The following is a 23,148-nucleotide window of genomic DNA, read 5'->3' on the forward strand; positions in this document are numbered from 1 at the left end:
AAACCCCCAACTTCTAGTTGGTTTCTTGGTTGGAAGTCTTGGGCTTTTTCTGTTTAATATTCTAGTGCCTAGCATGAGGGACTCTGAAAGTAGATGATTTGGGGAAAGTATATCAAGTCAGATCCAGTGTATAAGCAAAACTGTGCAAGTGTGAGATGTGCTGCCCAGTGCTATGTTTACTGTTCTGAAAATAAAAGGGCATCTTTTTGACAGGTGGAAGTCTCCTTATATCAGAGGGCTGTGCTGTAATGGCACTTACTTAAACTACCTGAGAATTTGTCTGAGTTTTCAGAAGATTGATTCTTACATATGTTGACTCTGGGAGGAACACACTGCTAAAGCCCAATATGTCCCTCCTAGTCAGCTGAGGCCCTCCAACTGACTAGACTGAAAAGGTTCATTAAACTGCTGTCTTTTAGACCACCCTCTGATCTTCACAGTAATTATTAACACTGAAGGTTTCTTCTTCTTTTCCTTGCCTCTTACTGAATTCTCTCCTGTTTTCAGGAAGAAAAAGGACTTGGAAGCAAGCGAGACTCCAGCACCAACTCGTGAGATAACAATTTTTGAGCAGCCAGAGCTATTCTACTTTGTTATTTTCTTTTGGGTGCTGGTCTACTGCCTTTTACTCCTTCCACAGCTTCTTAGCAACAAAGTTTGATCTGTGTGAGGTGTGGAAAATAAAGGGATGGTGGCTGGATTGCTTTGTGTATCTGGATATGAATATGTTCCTTCAGGTGAAGCACAAACAGAAATCCGGGACCTGGTATTTGTGTTTATTATCAGGTTGTCCTCAATTCCACTACTGTTGTGCTATGACAGTGTCAAAGCACGTTTTATATTATGGTAATTGTGTAAATATATATAAAAATTATCTGATTTAGTAGATGCGATTTTGTACATTTGTGCCTTGCTTTATAAGATGCTCAATAAAACCAGATAATTATCAGTAGAAGTATGAACAATTCAGAGCTCTAGTCTTCAAAAATTATTCTTCTGGCTTCACTTTGCTATGTAGGGCCTGATAGCTATGGAAGAGGGATGGTGTTGACTTACCTCTGGATCTGACCACCTGCAAGGGCAAGGCTAGAAATGCTTCTTCACATTTTCCTTTTGAAAGAGTTGGAGGCAGAGCAGAGCTACAGGTAGTGAAACACACATCAGGAACTGATTACAGTTCCAGCAGCAAATCCAGTGGAGCAACAAAATCAGGTTGAGGGTTTATTGGGGTAGGGAAGTTTGATTTTTTTAGGATTTAGAGTAATGTTTATCCTGTACCTTTTGGTATGTTTGATTTTTAGGAATAAATTGGGTACGGAGAAGTGTGAAGAACCTACATGCTAGCTGCTTCTTATATGGGAAATCTCAGGCCAGAAACTAAAGTTTTTTAAAAGTACCTCAATGCTTCTGAGTCTGCTTTTGCTACAATTTCTTTGCTGCTTTTATTAACAAATCACATAAAGATTTCTCTCTTTTGCAGATACAAAAAATAACAGGTAACCAGTTTTGCTGAGGCTACTGTTAAGGCACTAGGGCATGGTAAAAGAACTAGAAAGATCTTTTAAGTGTCCAGATCAATTGAGAAAGAAATGACAGATGTAAAACTAAATACAGAAAAATGCTGACGAGTATTGACTTCCTAGTGCGACTGAAGAGATTCCTGAGGCTTATCCATGGGCACAGTTGAGCTACTTCTGCCACTTGTAGTTTTTGTCCACATCAGTGATCACTTTAGGATATTTCATATAGGATTTTAGCCAGAGAAGGTGTAATCCATTTTGTAGGACAAAAGAGAAGTCTTCAATTTCATAGCAGAAACTTCTCTCCATGTGACTTTTAGTGAAGTCACTACTTCTAATTGGCACATTTTTAGTTTCATGGTATGCTTTATGAGACTACATCACATTGCTGCTTCCGTCTGAAAATTCAGAAGGTAGAATGCAATGTGCTTCCTAAAATGAAGGGTTTTATAATTTTACATTGAGTGAAAATTAAATGACATGGCTATAAGTTTTACATAATGTGTTGTAGCATAAGATGTATCCTTACCCTGGCTAAGTTTTCAGATGAACTAATAGCACGTGGGATCAAGATACATCAAAATATACAGCAATTTATTTACAGGTATTTAAAACCTGTCTGTAGTCATGTTATCTGCTGGGGCAATCCTAACCATCTATCACACTTCATTCTTCTTCATAAGCTTTTTGTTCCCCTAGGATTTTTCTTCTGAGCTGTAGTTAGAATTCAATAGAAGTAAGGAATGACAGGAGATCTTAAACATTGAAGATAAAATTCTGAAGCCCTTTCAACAAAGCTGAAATCTTTTGTATTCTGCCCTGCCACTGTTGACTACAGCTGGATTCACCCCATGAACCTAGAAATAAGATCCATTGTTCTTGATGAGGAAGAGATCCAAATGTCCCAACTTAATTTGGTTTAAATCAGCTTAAATTTCTTTCATCCTGTTCATGAAAGCATTCAAGATTCTGAGTCAGCTGATTTTGTGATCCATGAACCTGTTTGTGCTTGTTGTGGAAGACAGTGATACTTTCTTCCAAAAGAAAACCTATATGAGAATTTTTGAAGGTGCTTTCTGGAAGTAGACTAAATAGAAATATGAAGGGTTAGTGCTTTCTCCTCTGAAAGAATAAAATTTAGTACAAGAAACATTTTATGCTTATCCTGAAAACCAGGGAATACCAGGCTGGGATATGGCATCTATTTAATAGCTGCAAGCTGTAGTGTACTGCACTAGTTTGGAGCAAAATGTTGACAGCTTTTCATTATGTTCCACTCTTCATAGGCTTCTTTGGTTTATGATAACTTTTTCTGACCCTTTGTATCTTTACTCTGGTTCTTCCATGTTCACTTCAGCAAAGGCTATTTGGAGTTGGTTTACAGTCTCTTTATAGGGCTTAACAGCTATCAAAGTTCAGTGAAGTATGCATTCTTCTTCTTTCCTTCCTCCTAAGAAAATGAATCAGGATGAGGAGCTCTTTGGATGTCTTAGCTAAATAACTTCCATGAAGAATGGAAAGGTGAATGGGAACGCGCTGATGCCAGAAATATCATTACACAGTATTTTTCTCCAAGAAGGAGAAAACCCAAGATTTTCTTTGCTACCTGCCACTGATGAACAGTGACTGATACACTGAAGTGAGCAGTTTAAATGTTAAACAGCATCCCACATCCCCACTGTACTGGTCATCTCCACCAGTGTTTTAACTGAGGTACACTTTCCAGCCTGTCCCATTGAGAGACAGAGACTGCTTCTTCCATCCAAAATAGATGGAAAAAAATACTAAGCCATTCCATGATACTTGGTATTACATTGCTTTCAATTTTTAGGTTTGTTTTGTTGTGGGTGTGCTATAACAGAAGCAGTGTACCTTACCCAGTCATTCCACGGGTGAGAAGATCCAGGGTGAAGCGCTGAGTGATTATACCAGTGCTGTCAATTGTGCTTAAAAAAACTGAACTCTTCAAGACTTTTGCATTTACCTTGAACTGTAAGGACTGACATCTGCATAAGCAGCAGCTTCCCCCACTTAAACTGACTTGTGAGCCTGCACCTCTTCTTCCACAGTGCAAGATCCAATTCCTTAATGCAAGTGCCCTGTTCTGAAAACACTGCTTGGTTTTGGGGTTTGTGGCCTTTTCTGAGCTACTGCCTAAAAGCCTGATTATAAAACATTTATTATGGCAAAGCCTATTTTAAGTTGCTGCCCAGAGGACTGGCTGGTGATAGTGGAGGGTTTAAACTCTGGTGGGCAATCCATTGTCTACCCATTTTCCAATAGGTATGTGCACTGTCTGAATACAGAGGTTTTGCTGAACTTTTGTCTGGGTTGAAAAATGCTAAGCTTGAACTGACCACATATGGTATGTTGATTTGGCAGCTGCATTCAGGTACACAGGGGTACTGATCTGTTAAGACTCTTTCTAAAACCTACTGATTTTGAGCAAATGTGGGTAGCAGAGCATTGTGAAGTGTAAGTGTCAGGAAGTGCCTTGAGGATCACTGGATAAAGGATGTTTGGTGTTCACAGAAGCAGCATTAAAAAGTGGCAACTGTTGGATGTAGGATGGTTCAATGTCATTGTAGTCATGTAACTTAACCACAAAGTGTTTCATCGTGACTTTATAGAAAGTGCAAGGAAAGATACACCATTAAAGACAGAACCCCACTAAACATTTATGGGGCAGATGACTTAGAGTTGAAGAAGTGAGTAAAACAGTCACATAATCTACAAACTGACCAGAATATAGCTTTTGCCAAATTGCAGAAAATTATCAGTGCAAAGGCAGGGCAAACACAGACTACAGTAAAAAACGACAATCAATTTTCAACGCCATGAATATTTTTGAAAGATTGAGCTCTAAAATGTATTTTTATTGAGTTTCTAGTTTGTAATGAATGTGTCTACAGAATTTTATGCAAAGCTTGAGAGTTCAGCTGTTTTAAAATGATTTTTTTATATAGCAGTGATTATTTTATCTTTATATTTAATAGAATTATAAAACCATTTTAAGAGTACCTGTAAAATTCTATGTATGTGATATGATTATTTATTAATTATGACTCATGAGAATGAACATTAAGCTATGCATTGGTTGTGTCATCCATTTGAAAACCGGAAACTGCAAACAGGAGAAGAGCTTTTAATGAACAGCAGATCTGAAAAGCAGGGGAAATGATTGAATACATTTGTGTGATTCTTAAAGCTGCATAGCAATATGTCATTTTGTGATGTTAAACTTTCAGCTAAAGTTGCAAAATATACTGAGTGATTGAGCTACTTTCTTCCGTTAAAACTTCCTGAGGCTGAAGATTCTACATGTTGATAGCTGGCGTCTAAACACACTAAATCACACTTTCTGGACACTCTCAGTTTACTCCTGTTCAGTATGACTGTAACTTCTTTATTCAAGTAGTGCTCCACTGAGTTTACAAGGGTACCATGCCATACCCAGTGGGGGGTTTTAGGGTTCTCTGCACTAATCCTCAAAGAATCCGAGCATTAGGAGATTCATTTGGCCAGTGTATGTGGTATCACATACAGTCATCTAACACAATAATAATTATAACTGTGCATTATCACTTATGCTAGCTTTAAATACTTGGGAGTCCCTTCTTGCCAAGCACAAACGTGAATGCATCCAGTGATGTGTTCAGTTCCTCTACTTCTGTGGAAGTCAGTGCAACACATCTGTGTGCTAAGCACACACTACAAGATCTGGCCCTGAGGGCACTTAAATCAGCATCAACCACATAGGCCAGGAAGTCGCTGAAGCCTATGCAATGCCCATGCAAATCCAATGTACACCAACAATACACCACTCACTTCAGTTACCTCCATTTTACACAGAGCATTTGTTTGCCTAAATTCTGCAGAATCAACCCTCCAAAGAGAGGAAGTTAACATCTACTTCCATCTTCAACTAAGAGAACAGCAGCAGGGAACAAATAACTGGAAAACAAGGGTGAAGTTTCAGGCTGGGGTATGGCCATGGAAATTCCCAAACTGCTACAGCTATATAAAAGCTCATACCATGACAATAGGTTGCCTGCTGTTTCCATTGAGATTATAGATAGCAGATCTGAATGGAGGTAAAACCACTAAATCCTTTGTATTTCTGCATTGTGCAGGTTTTTGTCAGGTAAATAACTTCCCCTGGCACACTACTGATAACACTAATTTACAGCTACCCAACTTACCATTGTTCATGTTCCAGGTTTGTATATAAACAGGACACACAGTGTGGCTTGTCCTCACCCATACCAGCCTGAGATCATGAAGCCGTTCATGCAGGAGAATGGGATACATGCACATTAAATGAGATGGAAAAGTCATGTTCTCTGTGGAGTAACTCACTTCCTCTGTCCATAGCTTCACACAACTCCAGAGCTCACAAAGGGTGAAAAATTAATCCTTATTTTTTCAAGTGCCATAGTCATTTCAGGGTTATCTTAACTGAAATTCTGGAACATCAAAGTATTTCTTTCCTCCACTAAATGTAAGATATAGAAAACCTCCTTCCAGTGGCACTTTTGACAATTCCTTTCCAAGCAGCTGCTACTGTTGATATTGGAAAATGAAGCCCATGTTATTTCTCCCCATAGTGGGGGGAAATATCTTAAGTCTATGTCTCTGGAACAAACATAAAATTGGCCCCTGAGTGATTAATATATTTTTTCTTCATGAAAAGGTTAGAAGGACCAATAAAAATTATTTTACCCTAGTAAGAAATACTATAACCTACCATTCTAAGAAAGGCTAGTTCCTGGTCATGACTGCTGTGTTAAGGCCAGGTAATATCTTATTCCCCACATAGTTTCATTACCTTCACTGGGCCTTCCTGGAATCTCTTTGATTCACAGAATAGATATGCTGTGTCCAGGGACTAGTTTGTACAGGGGGGTCCTTGGTCCATGGCCATTATTAAGACTGTAACAGAAAATCACTCTTGTTTATTTCAAAATGACTGTTCTGATGTGAATCAATTAACTTTCAACGTATATGCTGCTGAGTTCTTGAGAGAAACAATGCAGTCACATTTTAATGCCAAATAAGTTACACAAGTCAAATAGGTATTTTTATTGTAATGAAAAGTTCAACTTGTACTTTTGTCTTGGAACAAAACATTTTAGTAGGCATACCACCTTGTGCTATTGTATACCGCTGTGTAAAAAGCTGAATAAATGGTTTTACCTTTCTTGTTAAAGTTCTCTAGTTTAAACTGTAAAGTGCTAGATGGCTAAAGAGTTAATGAGGGACTTCATCCTAAATAAATAATTTGTAAGTAAAGAATCTAATATTTAAAATACATGTTTCCTTTGGCAAGTGGTAAGGAATGATTTTTTTTTTAAATGAGAACAAATGCTGGGAGGATTTGAGTGGTGTCCAGATATACTGAAGGAAATGCATTTTCATGTACTTTCAAATACATTTCTTTTGAATACTTTCAGTCAGAGGCTTGTATTGGGTGTTTGCACTAGTTGATCAAAGCTAATTTTTGTGAGAAAGAACTAAATTCTTCTGTATAGCTGGTAAACAAAATGTTTTTAGAAACTGTTATGCTGTAATAAGAATAGTATTTACTAGTGAATAGCTCCAATTTATTTTACAGAATCTCCAATTTTGAAATAAATGGACAAGCTTCCTGTATCTAATCTGTTACCTGTGGGTTTGTCCTTGTGGATTCTAATTGTTGAATGTATTGTTTTTGTTATATATTGTATCTTTTATATATATTATTTTTTTATCTATCTACACATTTTCATGTCCAGAAACTAAATGCATGTTCTAGGAGGAAAGACCTCAGTAAAGACTGCAAATTCATAAAGTGCATTGTTTCCCACTTACCCAAAAAGTGACTTTTCATTTTGGAGGAAGAATCTGGCCTTTTTTTCTGGTCAACAAACAAATGGATTCAAAAATTTTATAAAGGGTAAGAATTACTAATTTATTAATGCATAGAAACTGGCATTATAAAGGGAAGCCATGGGAAAGCTTACAAAAACAGCTGTGCTTAATTATTTACTGTTCCTACAATTTATCTGGGCTGTTTCTATATACATGTTTAGACTTGGGGATTAGTAAATTACTAGCTGCAGTACCATTTCATATTTACTATGTACTTCCCCCTACACCTTAATTCCCTTTGCAGTATATGAGAAAAAGAAAATATAGTACAATAGAGTTGCAATACAGTTCAGAATTAGCCCCATGATGTGTGTCCTGAAAAATATATCTAAATTGGATAAACACACTGAAAGGAAATGGCATATGGGAAAGGTATAGGACTGCTTCTTCTCTAAAAGTTTCATGGGTATCACACTTTAGGACTTGTAAATATTCCTCTAATCCTTCTACAAAATCAAATCATCTCACATGTTTTCAAAGTGCTTCTAACCACTCCTGCAGTAGTTGTACCTGCCTATTGGACCACCCTCCCCCACACCTAAGTGTACATAGCAAGAGAATATTCATGATTCTGTTGAGAATTTGGGATATTTGGGCCCAGTCCTGTTAGCAATGTAGATTTCCAGAATCATAGAATGGTTTGGGCTGGAAGACACCTCTAAATGTTATCCAGTCTACCTGCTCTGCCATGGGCACTTTCATCAAATCAGGTTGCTCAGAGACCTGTCCAGTCTGGCCAAATGTTTTTTCATTACCAAAACTTTAAAATCTCTAAATACACTTTGCACTTTTTGCTACTGACATTGTGCTTAGAAATTTGCAAGTGCACTGGGGAGGGGAAGATGCAAAATTCAAATAGGTAAGATGGGTCATCTCAGTGTGTGGAAGCAGAGTAAACTTTTACAATGGTATGAGATCCAAACTTTAGATCAAATTGAAACATAGTAAGACAGGAACTGTTGGACTGGTTTTCTTTTAACTACTCTGGGATAAAAGTAATTCCGAGAGAAACTCAAAAATAATCTCCCTTATACTTGTGTAATCACAGTTATTGTAGCTTGAAGATGATGCATATGCAGTATTGGAAACACACTGGATCCATCTGAACCTTAGCAGCAACAAAGACAAGCACAGGGTTCATTTCAGATAAGAAGCCCTACACATGTGTACACTCTGAGTATGCACTTGGGTTGTGCAGGACCCAGACCTCCTAAAGATAACCTGTGGCCATCACACATATTCTTGTTGGTAGTGTAAACTGAAACCTTCATCCTCTCTTCAGGCCTCATTTTACCTGGTTGGTAAACAAAAGCCAGCAGGAGCAGGAGAACCTTCAAACTGGTGAGTGGATATAGCAAAGCCTTTGACTTCAGCTGTGCTCTCTCCTACAACACCAATATCCGGTGGTAATCTTTCCTTGAGTTGTTATTTTTACTGGTGTTACAAGGATTATTCCCAGGAGAGCTAATTGCAGCAATTTATGAGATGCCTTCTGTGACTAACTCCATTCCTTGGTGAGACAGTACCACTGGCTTACCACAGTCCTTGGCAAACTACACTTTATCTTGGAATGTCATATAATATATGATCAAAGCAAAATTTATAGCTCCATCTGCTGTAAATACTTTGAAATTATTATTTTTCATTTCTTTTTTATGGTAGCTCTGTACCCTGGGGAACAGATTTATCACTCTGCTGATAGGTATTTTCTGCATGTTATCAAGAATTGACATACATATAGATTTATACATGGTAAAGTGGTATTTCTTGGTTCTCAGGCATAAATGAGCATTAACAAGGGTATATCTCAAGGACATTAGGAACTTCTGTTATCTTTTGCATTGTGCCATTGCAGCTACTTGTGAAATTGCTCCCCTTTTTCAGTAAAAAAACCCCATCAGGTGAAGTCCCAGGTGACTGGAAAAAGGAAACCCTGCACCCATCTTTAGAAAAGGCAGAAAGGAAAAGCCTTTCCCCCTTGCTCCTCTGGTTTCCTGCTGGCACGAGCCTGAAAGGAAACAGTGCAGTGCTCAGTTCTTCAAGGGCTAACATCATCAGTAAACCTGAGCAAAACTTTTCCTTCTTGTTGCCCATGTTCAGGAGATATTTTTAGTCACACCAAATTCTTTTGTGACTACCTCCTTTTTCTACTTTTGATGTATTTCTAAATTTATATGAAAATTAATCACAGTATCCAAACCCATTGTAGCTTTCATGGAATCAAAAAAAGTCAAAAATTATTTCTAGAGGAGTTGAAAGCCAATTTTGGTTTAAAATATTCTCTCTCTGTGAGGCATTCCAGAACAGCCAACAGAATTACAAGCTCGGAGTTCAATACAAATCTTGTGGTTGACATAAATTTTGTTCTCCTTTTTTTTTTTTTTTTTTTCAGCAACTGGTAGCTATATGTGGTCAAAAATGGATTTCTTTCCTAACAGAACATTTTTTTTTCTTCATCCTTCTTCCTTACCAGTGATTTAAATTTGTTTAGTTTCTTTAGTGATATGTCACTGTGACAGAGACACTCTAGAGACTGTAAGTAGAAGATGATGAAGAGATTATCAGTCTGGAGAAATCCAAGGAAAAAGCAGGGAACTTTGCCTGGGAAATGTTGCCAGGAGAGAGAGGGGTCAGTTTCCAAACTACATCAGCTCATATCCTCATGTCAGTAATTTAAAGATGTAAAAAAATATATATATTACTGAAGTTTCTCTTGCTCTAAAGAAAATATCCTTGGAATTATGAAGTCTGGGTCACTGAACTGGGAAAGCATGCCAATTTTTTTCTTCTTTAATGCATTTTAGGGTGAGACAAAGATTCATGCAACCTAACACCTTGTTAAAATTTAAGCTTCAGTTTTAGAAATGGAATCTTCTTTCTTTCTTCCAACTTCCTTCTCTATAATCATACCTGCAGCTTTTTCTCATAATACCCTGCAGGTGTTATTATTAGCAACGTAGTTTAAATTGTTTGCAACTGCTCTTTCCAGCAGTGATTCACAGCTGTGAGCTGGAAAACCTGGTAGCCAGACTGGGGGCTTCTTGAGAGGAAAGCCTCAAGGAAAAATTTCCCAAGTGGAGCGCAGAATAGACACATCCTTTCCTGGCTAGTAACTAGAATGCAACACTTGGGCACATATTTCCTGGGAAACTGCCAGCTTGTTTCAAAGTGCGTTACTGAACCAGTAACAGTTACTGAAGCAGTGCGACACAAGGCCAGAAGACATCGTGGCTGGTACCAACAGCAGGGAACAACAGAGGTCACCGTTGTCTCGCAGGATGGAATCTCTTCAGAGCCCATTTTAGACCCTGGAGCCGAAATGCCTCGTTTCTACCAGTGTGATTGGACAGTTCTATAGCATGAACAACGACAATTCATCGTGACAAAGTGATTTTTAATGTCAATTTTCCTCTTTTCTAACCCAAACAGAATCTTTCTTTAATCTTAGTCAACAGAAAAAAACAGAAAAGCCTCCACTCGTCATCCCTTACTAATTTTTTTTAAAAAGGGAGATAAATGTCCCTATTTTCTTGTTGTGTAACGGCAGTTACCCCATAGAGTAAATATCAGTATTTATAGTACTAAAGATATGGGGAATGCTGTTACTTGGTACATTTTTACTTATTCTTTTCCAGATTTTAATAGTTGGGTAGTGTGTCCTTTTCATCTCACAACCTGTTTGCTTTGTTTTTATGGTTGGTTGTGTGGTTTTTTTACCAAATTCTGAATGCCAACCAGTTTGAAATATGTGGAATTTTCAGTTGCATCTCACATTGACGAGTTCATCTCACTTTTAAAATCGTTGCAAGGAATTTGTGAAATCAACATAAAAGTAAATTTTTAATTTGGGGTTAAACTCTGAAGATTAGGTCTAATTACACAAATATATGACATCAAATATCTTTTTCTTAGAATAGAGAGAGGGTAGTGGGGACAAGATTGTAAGGAACAGCACAGATTGTATCCTGTGCTTTTAAATCAAAAACTCCTGTCAGCGGGCAGGCTCAAGGAGGAAGGAGCTGTGGAGAAAGACACCCAATTTGATAAGAAAATAACTTCCAGAATTCTCCTGGTATTTGTCTATTTTGTTTTCTAAGTATTCTGCTTGCTTTCTCTTTGAACCTACTTGAAATGGATAAAATTCATTCTTTAACCATGGCCTGCACTAAGGAGGGTTTCTTTCTGCTCTATTTCATGTTAGAAGGAATCAAGAATGCCAATTTCCTTCAGTACTTCAGCTAAAATTGGAAAAATAGACCCATATGCTCTGACAGTTCCCACTGGATAAGACTGAACAGCTGCTCTTCTTCCTCAGCTTTTGTCATGGGATATAATTATTCTTCTATCCATAAAAAATCAGAAGGATGCCCTTTCAATCCTATAAAAATTCCCAGTACTGTAACATTTAGCAACATAATGGCAGGCATTAAAGAAGTTCTGCTCTAAACGGCAGCAGAGGTTTGTGCCAAGAAAATACTTAATTTGATAATACCCCAGGCCTCTAGATCACTTTGAATCTGCAGTAATTTTATTCGGGTTGATTTAAATGAATCTTAGAAGTGCTCCAGAGTCAGCTTTATCTTTTTCATACTGATTTTGCAGGCGCAGTTGTTACAATGGCAAGTCCCTGGTAGAGAGCAGATGGAAGGAGGAAGCCGGATGTCCAGCAACAGATCTTCCACTGAAAACACACTGCCTCCCACACAGCTTACAAGGGCAGTGGCTGGCCAGAAGTGGCATTGCATTTACGGTCACCTTCTTTATCAGGCACCAAGGCTGATCACCATCCAGTCCTTGTGCAAGCACATGAGATCACAGGAGACTCTCACTTGGTCCTCTGGCTTAGCACAAATGTAACTCATTCACCTCTGGCTGAAGGGTTTTGGTGCTGGCAAACCCTTACCCTACACCAGCTGTTTAATTCCAGACATTTCAGGGCACTTCTAAAAATATTTAGCAGTAAAATCTACTAGATCAATGGAGTGTTGCCAAAGTACTGGAGTGAGACCAGTGCTCCAGCCAGGCAACAATCTGCCTCATGCAGTGACAGAAGGAGATGCTGCCTTGGGAGTCCACAAAACCCATCTACCTTCAGCTGCCCCTTCTTCTTCCACCTTCTGGGCCCTGCACCAGCAAAGACTAAAGGCTCCTCAATGGAAAAGTAGAACCTTGCCTTTGGCAGGAAAGTGACTTCTTATGGAAACGGTCACCTGTGTGCGGAAAGGTGGGACTTTTGATAGAAAGCAGCTCAGGGCTGCTCTCTATCCGCATTGCCAAAAGGGATCACCTTTTTCCCCTAGGGCTTGCCGTGCGATAGAACAACCCCATTCCCTCAGATCCGTCTCTCCATGACCCGCAGCGGCACAAGGAGCGAGGCCGGGGCCTCGTCCCCCTCCCAAGATGGCGGGCGCCGCCCTCGCCTCCGCGCGCCGCCGCCCCCCGCCCCGGCGCGCGAGACCCGCCCGCCGCGGGCACGGCCGGGCGCTCGCGCGGCTCCGGCGGGGGAGGGGAGGGAGCGCGCACGCACGTGAGCGCCCGGGGGCTCTCCGGCGGTCGCTGTATCCCGCCGTGCCATTGGCCGCTTCGCGAACCTTTCACCTTTTACCCGGCTGCGGCCACCAATCGCCTGCTTCCTCTCAAAGCGTGGGGGGATGCAGAGCGTGCGGACTGCGCAGGGCGGAATTCTCGGAGCGGGGTTGCGCCGCGGGCGCTGGGCGGCCCCCGTTGGTACGGGCGGGAGGGGCGGGGGCGGCGCTCCGTTTGCGTAGCGCCGGCCGTAGCGCAGGGGCAAGGGAGGGAGGGGGAGGCCGTCCTGGGCCCAGGTGAATGGAGGGACCTGACAGCTGCGGGGACTGAGGCGGCGGCGGCGGGGAAATGGCGGCGGCGGGAGCACAATGAGACGCGGCCTGTAGTAGGGGGAAGCGCCGGGCTGGGTCCGGGCCGAGCAGGTAGGAGATGGCGCGCCGGGAGCTGCATGGCGGCCGAACGCGGGTGTGTCGCGCCCGCTGGCCGCAGCTCCCGTGGCCCCCGCGCCTCGGCCAGCGGGGAGGGATGGCGGCAGCCCGGCCCTGCCTCCCGGGGCCCGGGCAGTGCTGCCCCGCCTCCGCCCCAGCGGCCGCCGGCGCCCGGGCCCCGGGATCGGCCTGGGAGCTCCCCCGGCGCCGGCGGGGCCCGCACGGCTGGGCCGCGCTGCGGCCCCGCTCGGCTTTGTCTGTGAGCGGCGCCCCCCGGGCAGCCGCGCCGGAGCCTCCCGGGGGCTCGGGCCCGCCGGCCGTGTCGGGGAAAACAGTAAAGGAGTTTAAACTCAGCAGTGCTGATGTTGAAGGCCATATAAGAATGTCTTGGTTCTTCTTTGCTTCCTTTCCATCCTTTTCCAGGGCAAATTAAGGCAGCGTGATTAAAGGCAGACCTTCTGCTGTGTGAATGTACGTTGAAAAGTGAAAGGTTAAAAGACATATATTTTTGCACAGGACTTCGTTGCTGTGTTAGGTAATATAGATGTAGGCCGCATGAGCAGGAAATGGGGGATGATATGATTCTGATACCTGACCAAAAAATAAAAAGGTACTTTTTGTGTGCTTTATGCTTAATCAGAAATTAGTGTTCAATAAAAGTGACTCTCAAAGTGAATAGTGAACCTCGGTTAACTGTTAACAGTCTAGAGGATGTTTGGCACTTCAGATCAGCTTTGAGTATTTTGGATGTTGAGATTTTGGTCTTCAAGTTAGGTGGTTGGCTCAAGTGGTGAAAGGATGTAGGTCGGAAGATTGTCTTCCGTTTTCTTTCCGTTAACGTGGTAATGAAAACAGTTAACTTTGCAGACAGTCAGTTTGCCCTGTTGTACTGTGTTTTATGTGTTTTCTTTAAGCCACTCTGGATGCTCTATTGAAATGCTGACTGCACGTGCATGTTCTGTAGGTGGAGGTGGTGCTTGTTTTAGCAAGTTCAGACAGACCCTAACTGAAATTCATTTCATAACTATTTTCCTGAGTTCCTCTCTTAAAAGAGTCTTTCTTATTGTCTATTTCCACACTGTGTCCTTGAGCTTTGAAGATGCCACTAGCAGTTTTCAGTTGGAAAATGCTTTTTTTACATCTTTAATAACTGGATTGTTACTTTATTAATTGGTAGGGTTAAAAATATGTATATATTTATTCCGAAGTGTTGACCCTGAATTAGCTACTGCTGTTCTTCAAAGCATCCTGATAATACAGTTCTGTGAAAGTGGCAGGTCAGTACTTGGCAGCCACAAAGTGATTAATGCAAGAATTAACAATTAATTGAGAAGGCAATGACATCAATATGTCATTGTATAAACCTGTTCTCAGTCCATATGTTTAGTATTAAATGCAGTTTGGGTATTTCCTGTTTATCTTCTACTTTAGAAAGGTTGTATTAGGCTAAGAGAAGTGTAAATGGAATATTGACTGGGGCTTTTCACATGAGGAAGGACATATCACTGAAGGGATAACAAATATCACAGAGAGAGTAATGAAGAAAATAGAAGAGGGAAGTGTTGATTTTTTGCTTGTTTCTCCTGTTTTTGAAGGATTTCTGTATCCTACAGGCTGAACACAAATGTGATATTCCTTTACACTGTGTATAACTGAAGAGACATGGTGCATCAGTCTGTTGGGAATGCCAGAAGTTTATCAGACAGTTGAAACAATTAATTTGTAGTGAAATTCATCCAAGGGTCTAAGACCAAAAGTATCTTTTCAGTCTTGGCAAACACCAAGGTGGCTGGTCTGTGGAAGGTACCTCTGCCTGCCCTGCAATTATACAGCTCCATACATGTTCTCCACTGGTTACTGGTAGGGGGAAGCCAACCAAGCTATTTTGTCTGTTATATTACACTAATGTTTTTCTAGAAGTTATACTGTTTTTTTCTTTCTTTTTTTAAAATACCTTGTTCATTTGTAGCATACAAATGGAAAAAACCTAAAACCTGCAGTTTAAAAACAGATGCATTTTCATGGATTTTTTTTTATGTTGTCCATAGATGTTTGTCCTTTCCCACCTCAAAAATGTGCAAAGTACTTTGACACTTTTTCAGCAAAGTGTATGGATTTGCTTCAGCGCAGGTGCTCAGAGTCTGAATATCTCTGCCTGACCCATGTTGACTTTCAGTATGAACTGACTAAATGTGCATTGATCTCTATTGAATGCAAATTACTGGCAAAACCAAATGAAGACACATCCATTCTTAAAAGAGCGAGGAGTTATTTAGCAAAATGGATAAAAGAGCTGAAGTAATTTGGTTTCTTTTTAGATAAGCTCTAGAATATAAGTGAGAGCAAAAATTCAGGAATATTTTGAAAAGGATTCTAGGGCTTTAGGGACAATGAGCGTTACAGTAAGTGCTAAGATTACAGACAGGTTTTTTATTTTGGGGCATAGGTTAATCGATTGATACCAAATTGGTTTTTGCCTTTTTTGCTTTTATATATTCTCTATAGTCTTTACATATATATTTGTAGTTCTGTAGCCTATTGTTGTATTTGTAGCTACTCCATTGGACAGAAAGACAAAAGAAATTCCCCAGCAGCTCCAAGCCCTGGGGGTCCAAGGTTAGGTCCTCAGGGAGCTGTGGTCAAAATGACTTCTTGAGACACATTTTCAAAGACAAAGTTTAGCTATTATCCTAGGGGGACTTTCAGAAAAGGGTAGAACCAGGGGGGAATTGCCTCATCGCCTATGTCTCTAATTGGGGATTCTTGTAGGTTATGCTAATTTCTAAACATACAAAAATTGTATCTGCTTTGTGTTACGTATGCATCTTCAGCACTTTGCATCCAGCATATTGTGTACCATAAGGATCCTTTTAAAGGTAACGCCTTTTTATCACCTAACTATGTCTGGCTCATGATTGTAGGGCCAGTGAAAAGGCATCACTATCAAGCAGCAGGAAGAACTTCAGAACATTGAGATGGGTTGTTCTGTTGTTCCATAATTCTCTCTGACCTTTTTCCCTCTCATGTAGGTAACACAAACTAGGGAGTATACTGAATGTGATGAGTTGTTGGCAGAACAGCAAGGTGGCTCTTATGTCCTGGTGCCTGACTGTAATCAACCACTGGCCGTCTATATCCCATCACCTTCATGTGTTCAGATACTTTCTTCAGACTGATGGCAGAAGTTTGGTTTTATTTATATAGATATTTTTAGGAAGTGCTACTTTTAAAGAAAGTATCATTATAGCGTTGTGTGGAACAGGAGTTTCTATAAAATGTTTGGAATGTGCTTTTAGAATGCTATGTCCTGAAGGCTAAGAATAGGTCGGAGTAGATCAGAAAGCATAATTTTGCTTTACACCTTTCTGACATCTATTTTTTTCAGCCTTTAGCCTTTTGTGAGTACCATATGTATTGTGATAAGCCAGAAGAGAAGAAACTTGATATATAGTAAAAACTAGAAGTTAATTTTTTTAGCTGAAGCTGCAATCTTTGTTGACATTTCAAGTTTTGGTGTATTGACTGGGGGTATAGTAGCTTTAGGACTGTTACTAAAATAAACATTCTAGAAGACTTAATCTAGAGAACAAATTAGTGCCCACTTTAATGTGTGCCATATTATTATATTAGGTAAACTCTTGGTTTTGATAGTTCTTGCATGCTTATCTAGTAGCATAATTTTTCAGGTTTGTGTGCTGAGCAGTGTATTTGGAATTCCCTTGTTATTTCTGCTCTATATTGCAGACTGCATTAGTTAAATCAGTTTTCCATTATCTTTATTACCTTCAAAATCATACCATCAAGAAACAGAGGACTGAAACACGTGTCAAGGAATTTACTTGCATTGTTGCACAGCTGGAGGTGTTGAAAGGCTGTTCTCTTATGGAAAAGAGAAGAAAGAGTAATATTTTCTACTTTCTCCTGTTGTAAATACTCCTGAATCCAAGAGACTTCAGTACTGCTTGTTGTGGCCCTTCCTAGAAGTACAGTACACTTCTCAGTCTGTGATCTGTGTTTTGGTTGGCTTGGGTGTTACTAGTGAGTTCCTTCTTACCAAGACAAAAAAAATTAAAAGAGTGCTCTCTTGATCTTTGCTAATGGTAGTAGAAAATCTTGCTTTGCTGTGCTTTCTTTTCTTTATGTCAGTGACTCAGTACTTCTGTGATGTAAGCTGGCAGGATCAGTTTCTGGCCATGTTTTAAATATTCTGTTATTCTTCATAAAGGATTAATTCCTTTGGGTTCATTGAATGAACGTGAGAGATCTGAGAAGCAGCAGGGTAGCTACTGACTTGAAGGATTGGTTGCTGGAAACAGAGGTGGTCAGTTTGGGACTGTTTTAGGTGGCCTTGGGATTTTTTTGTTTGTTTTAAACATCAGTATCCTTGTGTTTTTTCATTTGTGCAAATGCATACACAAACATAAAAAAACCCCAACCCCAAATGTACGTTTGAACCAACCCCTTATTGTTAGTTATTAAAACCTTATTTCTGGTCCCTGTCTGCTCTTTTGGATTCTGATTCTTGATAATTTGGCAAGCCATGTAGCAGTCTTTTCCTCAGCTGAAATGCTAGTAAGTAGCTGGGTAGCAGTAAAGAAATTTGTCTTAAATATAATAATTTAGAAATTTTATTTTTGAAAACCGGAGTTTTAGACCTGCCCATTTACTGATTGCATAAATCTCCTTTCCTTAGGAAGTGAGGTAAATACATTTTGCTTTTTAAGGTTAATTTGTTTGGTTTCATTGAGGTGACTTGGCTATGCAAGCATGTCTGGGCTGGCTACCTTTGCAATTCATGTTTCTCTTTTGTTTCCAAAGTCTGCTTTGTTTCTGATCTGGACCAAGTTTCTTACAGCTTTCTGTGAACTGTTACTGACCTTTTATGATATTTCTGGTCTTTTTTTTTTTTTTCTTTTTTTTTTTCTTTTCTGGTCAAGCAGAAATGAATAAAAAAGGCTTAGCTATATAAAGGTGAAGTTGCCATGTAGTTTGTAGTAAAAACTTTTAGAGGTGATCTGAATTCTAGACAGCACTCAAACCGTAGAATGCCTAACTTCTCTCACTACATTTTGGCAAGTTAATTCAGGTATTTTTGTTTTCACCTCCTCTTTTGAGTTTAACTTTCAAGTGCATAAATAAAAGACATTTTTCAGGTATTTATATTCTACATACCTTAAAACATTTAAATGTATTTAATCTGACTTATTAACTGGGGTTTTATGAATTAATAATATTAATTGATAGTACATCTTCTTTATTCCGGATATTAGTGTCTGGGATCAATGTTAAGGCATTTAATTCCTCGCTGAAGCTGTGAATTTCTGAGTAGGCAAACTTGTGCTTTGCTATATCTTTATGGTCAGTGGCTGCTAGACTTTTGTTTTTGGAAGAAGACATAAAATGAAAGTGCTTAGAATACAAGCAAAAGTCAGGTCAATTTTTTTTACTGATCCACAACCTTTGCCATCTTTCAATTAAAATTAAATGCCTATATTGTCAACTTGCTACATAAAGTTGTTAAGAAGGGATATGACCTCTGTTGAAATTTGTTTTGGGGAAAAAAAAATCTATCCTTCTCCCTTCCCCTCCAGCTACTGAAGATAATTTTTCATGGTTCTAACTGTCCAACATAGTGCTATCTCAATGATCTCCAAGACTGTAGAAACGAAATTACTGTTGCAGATAGTTAATGAGCCTCAAAAAGCATACTGCTTCTTAAAACAAAAATACCCCAAACAAGCGCACATTTAAACCTCTGTTTCTACTGCATGTTTTTTGAGTCCCCAAGGTGATGTATGTGTTTTTGTCATTTGTTCTTGCTGCTTATACTTTCCTGTTTGTGTGAAACAAAGTAAGAGGAAAATTGGAATATGAATGTTTTCTGCCAGTTTAATGAACAGAGTCAGCATGAATGGCAGAGACTAAGGGGGAAGTGACAGAAGCTTGTTACTGAGAGCCATGGGATTATCTTTGTATCTTTTTCATTATTTCTACAGCTACTGCCAGCAAGGTCTCATGGACTGCCTCACAATTTTTTACAACTCGTAAAAAAAGTGTGTGAGGAACGTTTTTCCTTTCTTCATTGTTTCTAAAGAATATTGAACTCTATCAGCATTAACCTCAGGATTTCACTGACACTAAAGAAAGATAGCAAACTGTAAGTGATAGGGCAACAAGAAACTGTCTGTATACTTTCAAAGATTATAAATCAAAAATACATCCAGGTATTTCCAGAAATGTATACCCAGTATATCCATAGGTTTATATAGTGAATAGATGAGTTGATTCGTTTCCTGTGCAATCAGTCACAAAGGCTCTGAGTTAATTAAATCTTCCACTACAGAAGTGTGCTGTACCACCTACTGAGCAACTTGAAAGCAACGGGTTTGAGGCATGACAGGTGATGAAGCTCTGGAGGAGAAAGTGTGTAGGTTTTAGGAAAGTAATGCATTTTTATCTTCAAGTATTTAATTGAAAAAATAATTGAAAGAATGCCAAAGACATTTATGAGCTCCCTGGGTCTTTGAAAGATGTATGATCAACTTCCAGGAGATGAGCAATTTTCCCTGTTGTAATCCTTGCATACTTAATGCTTTGCTGTGTTGAAGTTAAGAAGTTAAACCTGCCTTGATTAATAGTAAGTTGTCTGGAAAATGGTCTTCTAATGACTGTGTGTTGCCTAAACTGAATACAGGATAAGTTTTTAGTGACACAATTCATGATTCGTTGAAACTGTCTACTGACCAGTTGTTATCTCAGCTGATGAGGGTCTGCAAGGAATTATTGGATGATTTTAGGGTGTGTAGTGACTGGCATAATGATGAAGCAGGTGCTGATTTCTGGCAGGCATTTGGAGTAGTGTGCCAGTAATGCTACTGACGTATACATTGCCAGCTATTAGGAGTTGTTAAAACCTTTTATCGGTTAACCTTACTGCAGTCTGCTGCCTGCAGGTGTTTCCTCTGGCACCATTTAAATAATTTTGGACTACACAGGAAGAAGTTTTGGGTTTGGAATTTTCATTGATCTTAGTGTAACACAGTTCAGCAGCAGTTGGCAAGAGAGAAGAGAAGCTGGTGTCTGATTTTAAATTGCACACTCAAAAACCTGTTGAATCCAATTTCCTTGTTTTCTGTAATGAAGGCGTTCAAGTGGCTGTCAAAGTGGATGACAACTTCCTCCTCATGGCAGCTCTAATACTCCTCTGATCCATATCAACTACTTAATTCAGCTTGCTGAGCCAGTAGAAAACTTGCCTAGGTCAAGGCAAGTTATATTGTTATATACTTGGTTATATTGTTCTGAGCTATTTTTCTCCCAGAAAGTCAGACAAGTGTCAAAGCTGTTAGAGAAGGGAAGGAGCAGTTGCAGTGGGGTTCCTTCACTGAGCATTAGGTTGTCATCAGATTGGATCTACAGTCTCATGAAAACTAATCTGAAACTACTACTTCTCACCAATTAATTGAAATAAATGTACCATGTTTTTCTCGACTTTGTATTTTCTCACTTACTGTTAATAACGGCTGTTATAAACAAGTGTGTTATGACAGTAGTTTTGTGGGTTTGTGTATAAAAATCAGCTGTGGTAAATCCAGGATAAGAAACAAAGTGAGGGGAAAATTATGCTATGAAAATTAAATAAAAAACCAATTGGATTTAACAACACTTCTTTAGCAAGTACTATTCTGAGATATGAACAACTTTTTAATAAAAGTAACTATAATCAGTTCAGTAATCAAGATGGAACACTTAGACTAGTTACTGACTTGGAAAATTCACATCTGAAGTTATGCCTAGTTTTAAACCTCTCATTTTTACCCATATAGTTGTGAAGCCGTAGTTAGGATTCTGTATAAGAAACTACTTAAAATTCTAGGACTTACTTTCCTTTTTGCCTCAAATGTAGTGAGTATGTGTTCCGAGACACTAATACAATTAGATACAAATCAATGGCTTAATAACTTAAAGTTATTAAATGTTATTAAAAATGAATATTTTCCTCAATCCAGTTTTCCATCCTTATGAAAGTGGTGGGGTGAGATTTTTTTTTAAATTACACGTTCAGTATCTCTGGTATAATTTATAAGCTTTAAACACTCTTCAAAACTCAGTGTTTCCATTTTAGTGAGGGAAGGGGAAATCATTGTCCTAATTTAAAAAGAAACAAAGCCCGTGAAGCCAACCATCATTGTCCACAAACAAAACCAAACAACTCTAGTTTGTTTACCAGGAACCTTGTAGAGATTTGTAATCACTCACTTGAAATCAGAGCTTTAGGACTCCACACTGTACAGAGCAGAATTTGCTATGTAATTATGTGGGAAGTTCAAAAGTAACAAGTTGGAGTAGTTGAGAGAGGTGGGTTACCTTTGCAAATGAGGAAAACTTTGTTGTTTTTTTTTTTTTTTTCCCCCCAGCTAGAGTAAGATCTTTCTCCCCACCCCATAAATTTGCTTTCAGAGTAGAACTAGGCTTAGGCTATACAGATTTTCCAAACCATGGTTTTGGTGGTTTTTTGTTTTTCTCCATAGGCTAAACTCAATTTTATGTTAAAAATTGACTGCAGTTTTTGTTAAAACATGTAATTGAATGGTGATACCATCCACCTGTGGTCATTGGATATCATAAATGGATATATTAGATATTTAAGTAAGAATGTCCAAAATGTAAACAATGTGTTTTTCAGTGTTATGAGTTGACCAGTTAAGTGTGGGCTAAACTCTTGTATCCTGTTGGATTTAAAAGGTAAACAATGTTTACAAATTTTAGTTTAGTGGCATACTTCAGGAATATTGTTTGAGTGTATGTGTAATTTTCATATGAAGTAGTAGCCAATGCTTAAGGCCAGGTGTATTTTCAATTAATATTATGATACTGTCAAGAGAGTTAATTAAAAAGAGAAAATCAGAAAACTTGAGGTGATTTAAAAAAAAAATTGCATTCTAATTAGGGGGTACATGATCACACAGGTGTTACTCAGAACAGCAACATTTTTTTTTCCTGTTAGGCACCAGAGGAGCATAGGCTGTATCTTGGGCTCTAGTTTGACATGCATTTTAGATGGCATTTCTGCCTAGAAAACCCCACTTTTTCCCCCCAGGTCCTGGTGTTTGTTGTTAAACTTCATTGGAGGAAGCATTTCTGAAGTTTTATGGTAAAGTGAATTAACAAGACTAATTCATCTAAGAAACAATTTATTCTCTGTGATTTCTTTCATTCTGTTATGGTCTGACTCGGCTGTGGTCACAGATGAGTTGGAAACAGTTGTGAAGGCAGCAGGTAAATGGGAGTGAGGGAAAGAGTGATGCTTTGGATGTCTAACTGTGCTGTACTAAATGCATGGTAAACTGTGACCAGGAAGCCTTTATTATACAATGTTTTGTCTTGCTGCTGAGTGAAAATGAAAAAAAAGTGATAAAATGAAAATAATCTTTCCTGTGCTTTGTTTACATCAGGAATTTATTTCTTCTCTGATTGTTCTAGAAAAAATTTGACTGTACAACCAGCTACAGATTTTTATAAGCATATTTGAGAAAGCTTAAGTGAAATACTGATCTGGTGAAATGATAGGATCTAAAACCTCTGCACATGCCACATGCTTAATCCTACTAAGAGGAGTAATAAGGTCACTCTTCTCAGTGACAGCTTGCTCATAAGGATTTAAGGCACTTTTCCTTTTCAATGTACTTCATTACTTTAGTTGATTAGTCTTAGTTTCTCTAACGTCTTGTCTATGCAATAAGGTCAGACTTAAAAATCACATA

General features: G+C 39.1%; 2 protein-coding genes and 1 long non-coding RNA gene across 4 annotated transcripts in view; 2 read left to right on the plus strand and 1 right to left on the minus strand.

Moving 5' to 3' along the window:
• CLMN (calmin) overlaps positions 1-7,172 on the plus strand; it is a 75,377-nt gene extending 68,205 nt beyond the window's left edge. For both annotated transcript variants that reach the window (XM_053945553.1, XM_053945554.1), the window contains one exon: positions 508-7,172. In XM_053945553.1, the coding sequence (XP_053801528.1) occupies positions 508-661 (154 nt within the window). In that variant the 3' untranslated portion in view covers positions 662-7,172. The remainder of the gene's footprint in view (positions 1-507) is intronic.
• A 4,764-nt stretch (positions 7,173-11,936) lies between these two features.
• LOC128789852 (uncharacterized) lies at positions 11,937-12,831 on the minus strand. Its single transcript, XR_008431548.1, has 2 exons — positions 12,718-12,831; positions 11,937-12,640 (listed from the first exon to the last, which is right to left on the minus strand). It is a non-coding gene; the product is annotated as an uncharacterized LOC128789852 (long non-coding RNA).
• Positions 12,832-13,308: 477 nt separating this feature from the next.
• The window catches only part of DICER1 (dicer 1, ribonuclease III), a 66,091-nt gene continuing 56,251 nt past the window's right edge, over positions 13,309-23,148 (plus strand). The window contains exon 1 of the mRNA XM_053945196.1: positions 13,309-13,378. The gene's annotated coding sequence lies outside the window, so the exon portion shown is untranslated. The remainder of the gene's footprint in view (positions 13,379-23,148) is intronic.

Source organism: Vidua chalybeata, chromosome 6, assembly GCF_026979565.1.
Source record: "Vidua chalybeata isolate OUT-0048 chromosome 6, bVidCha1 merged haplotype, whole genome shotgun sequence".
Classification (NCBI taxonomy): domain Eukaryota; kingdom Metazoa; phylum Chordata; class Aves; order Passeriformes; family Viduidae; genus Vidua; species Vidua chalybeata.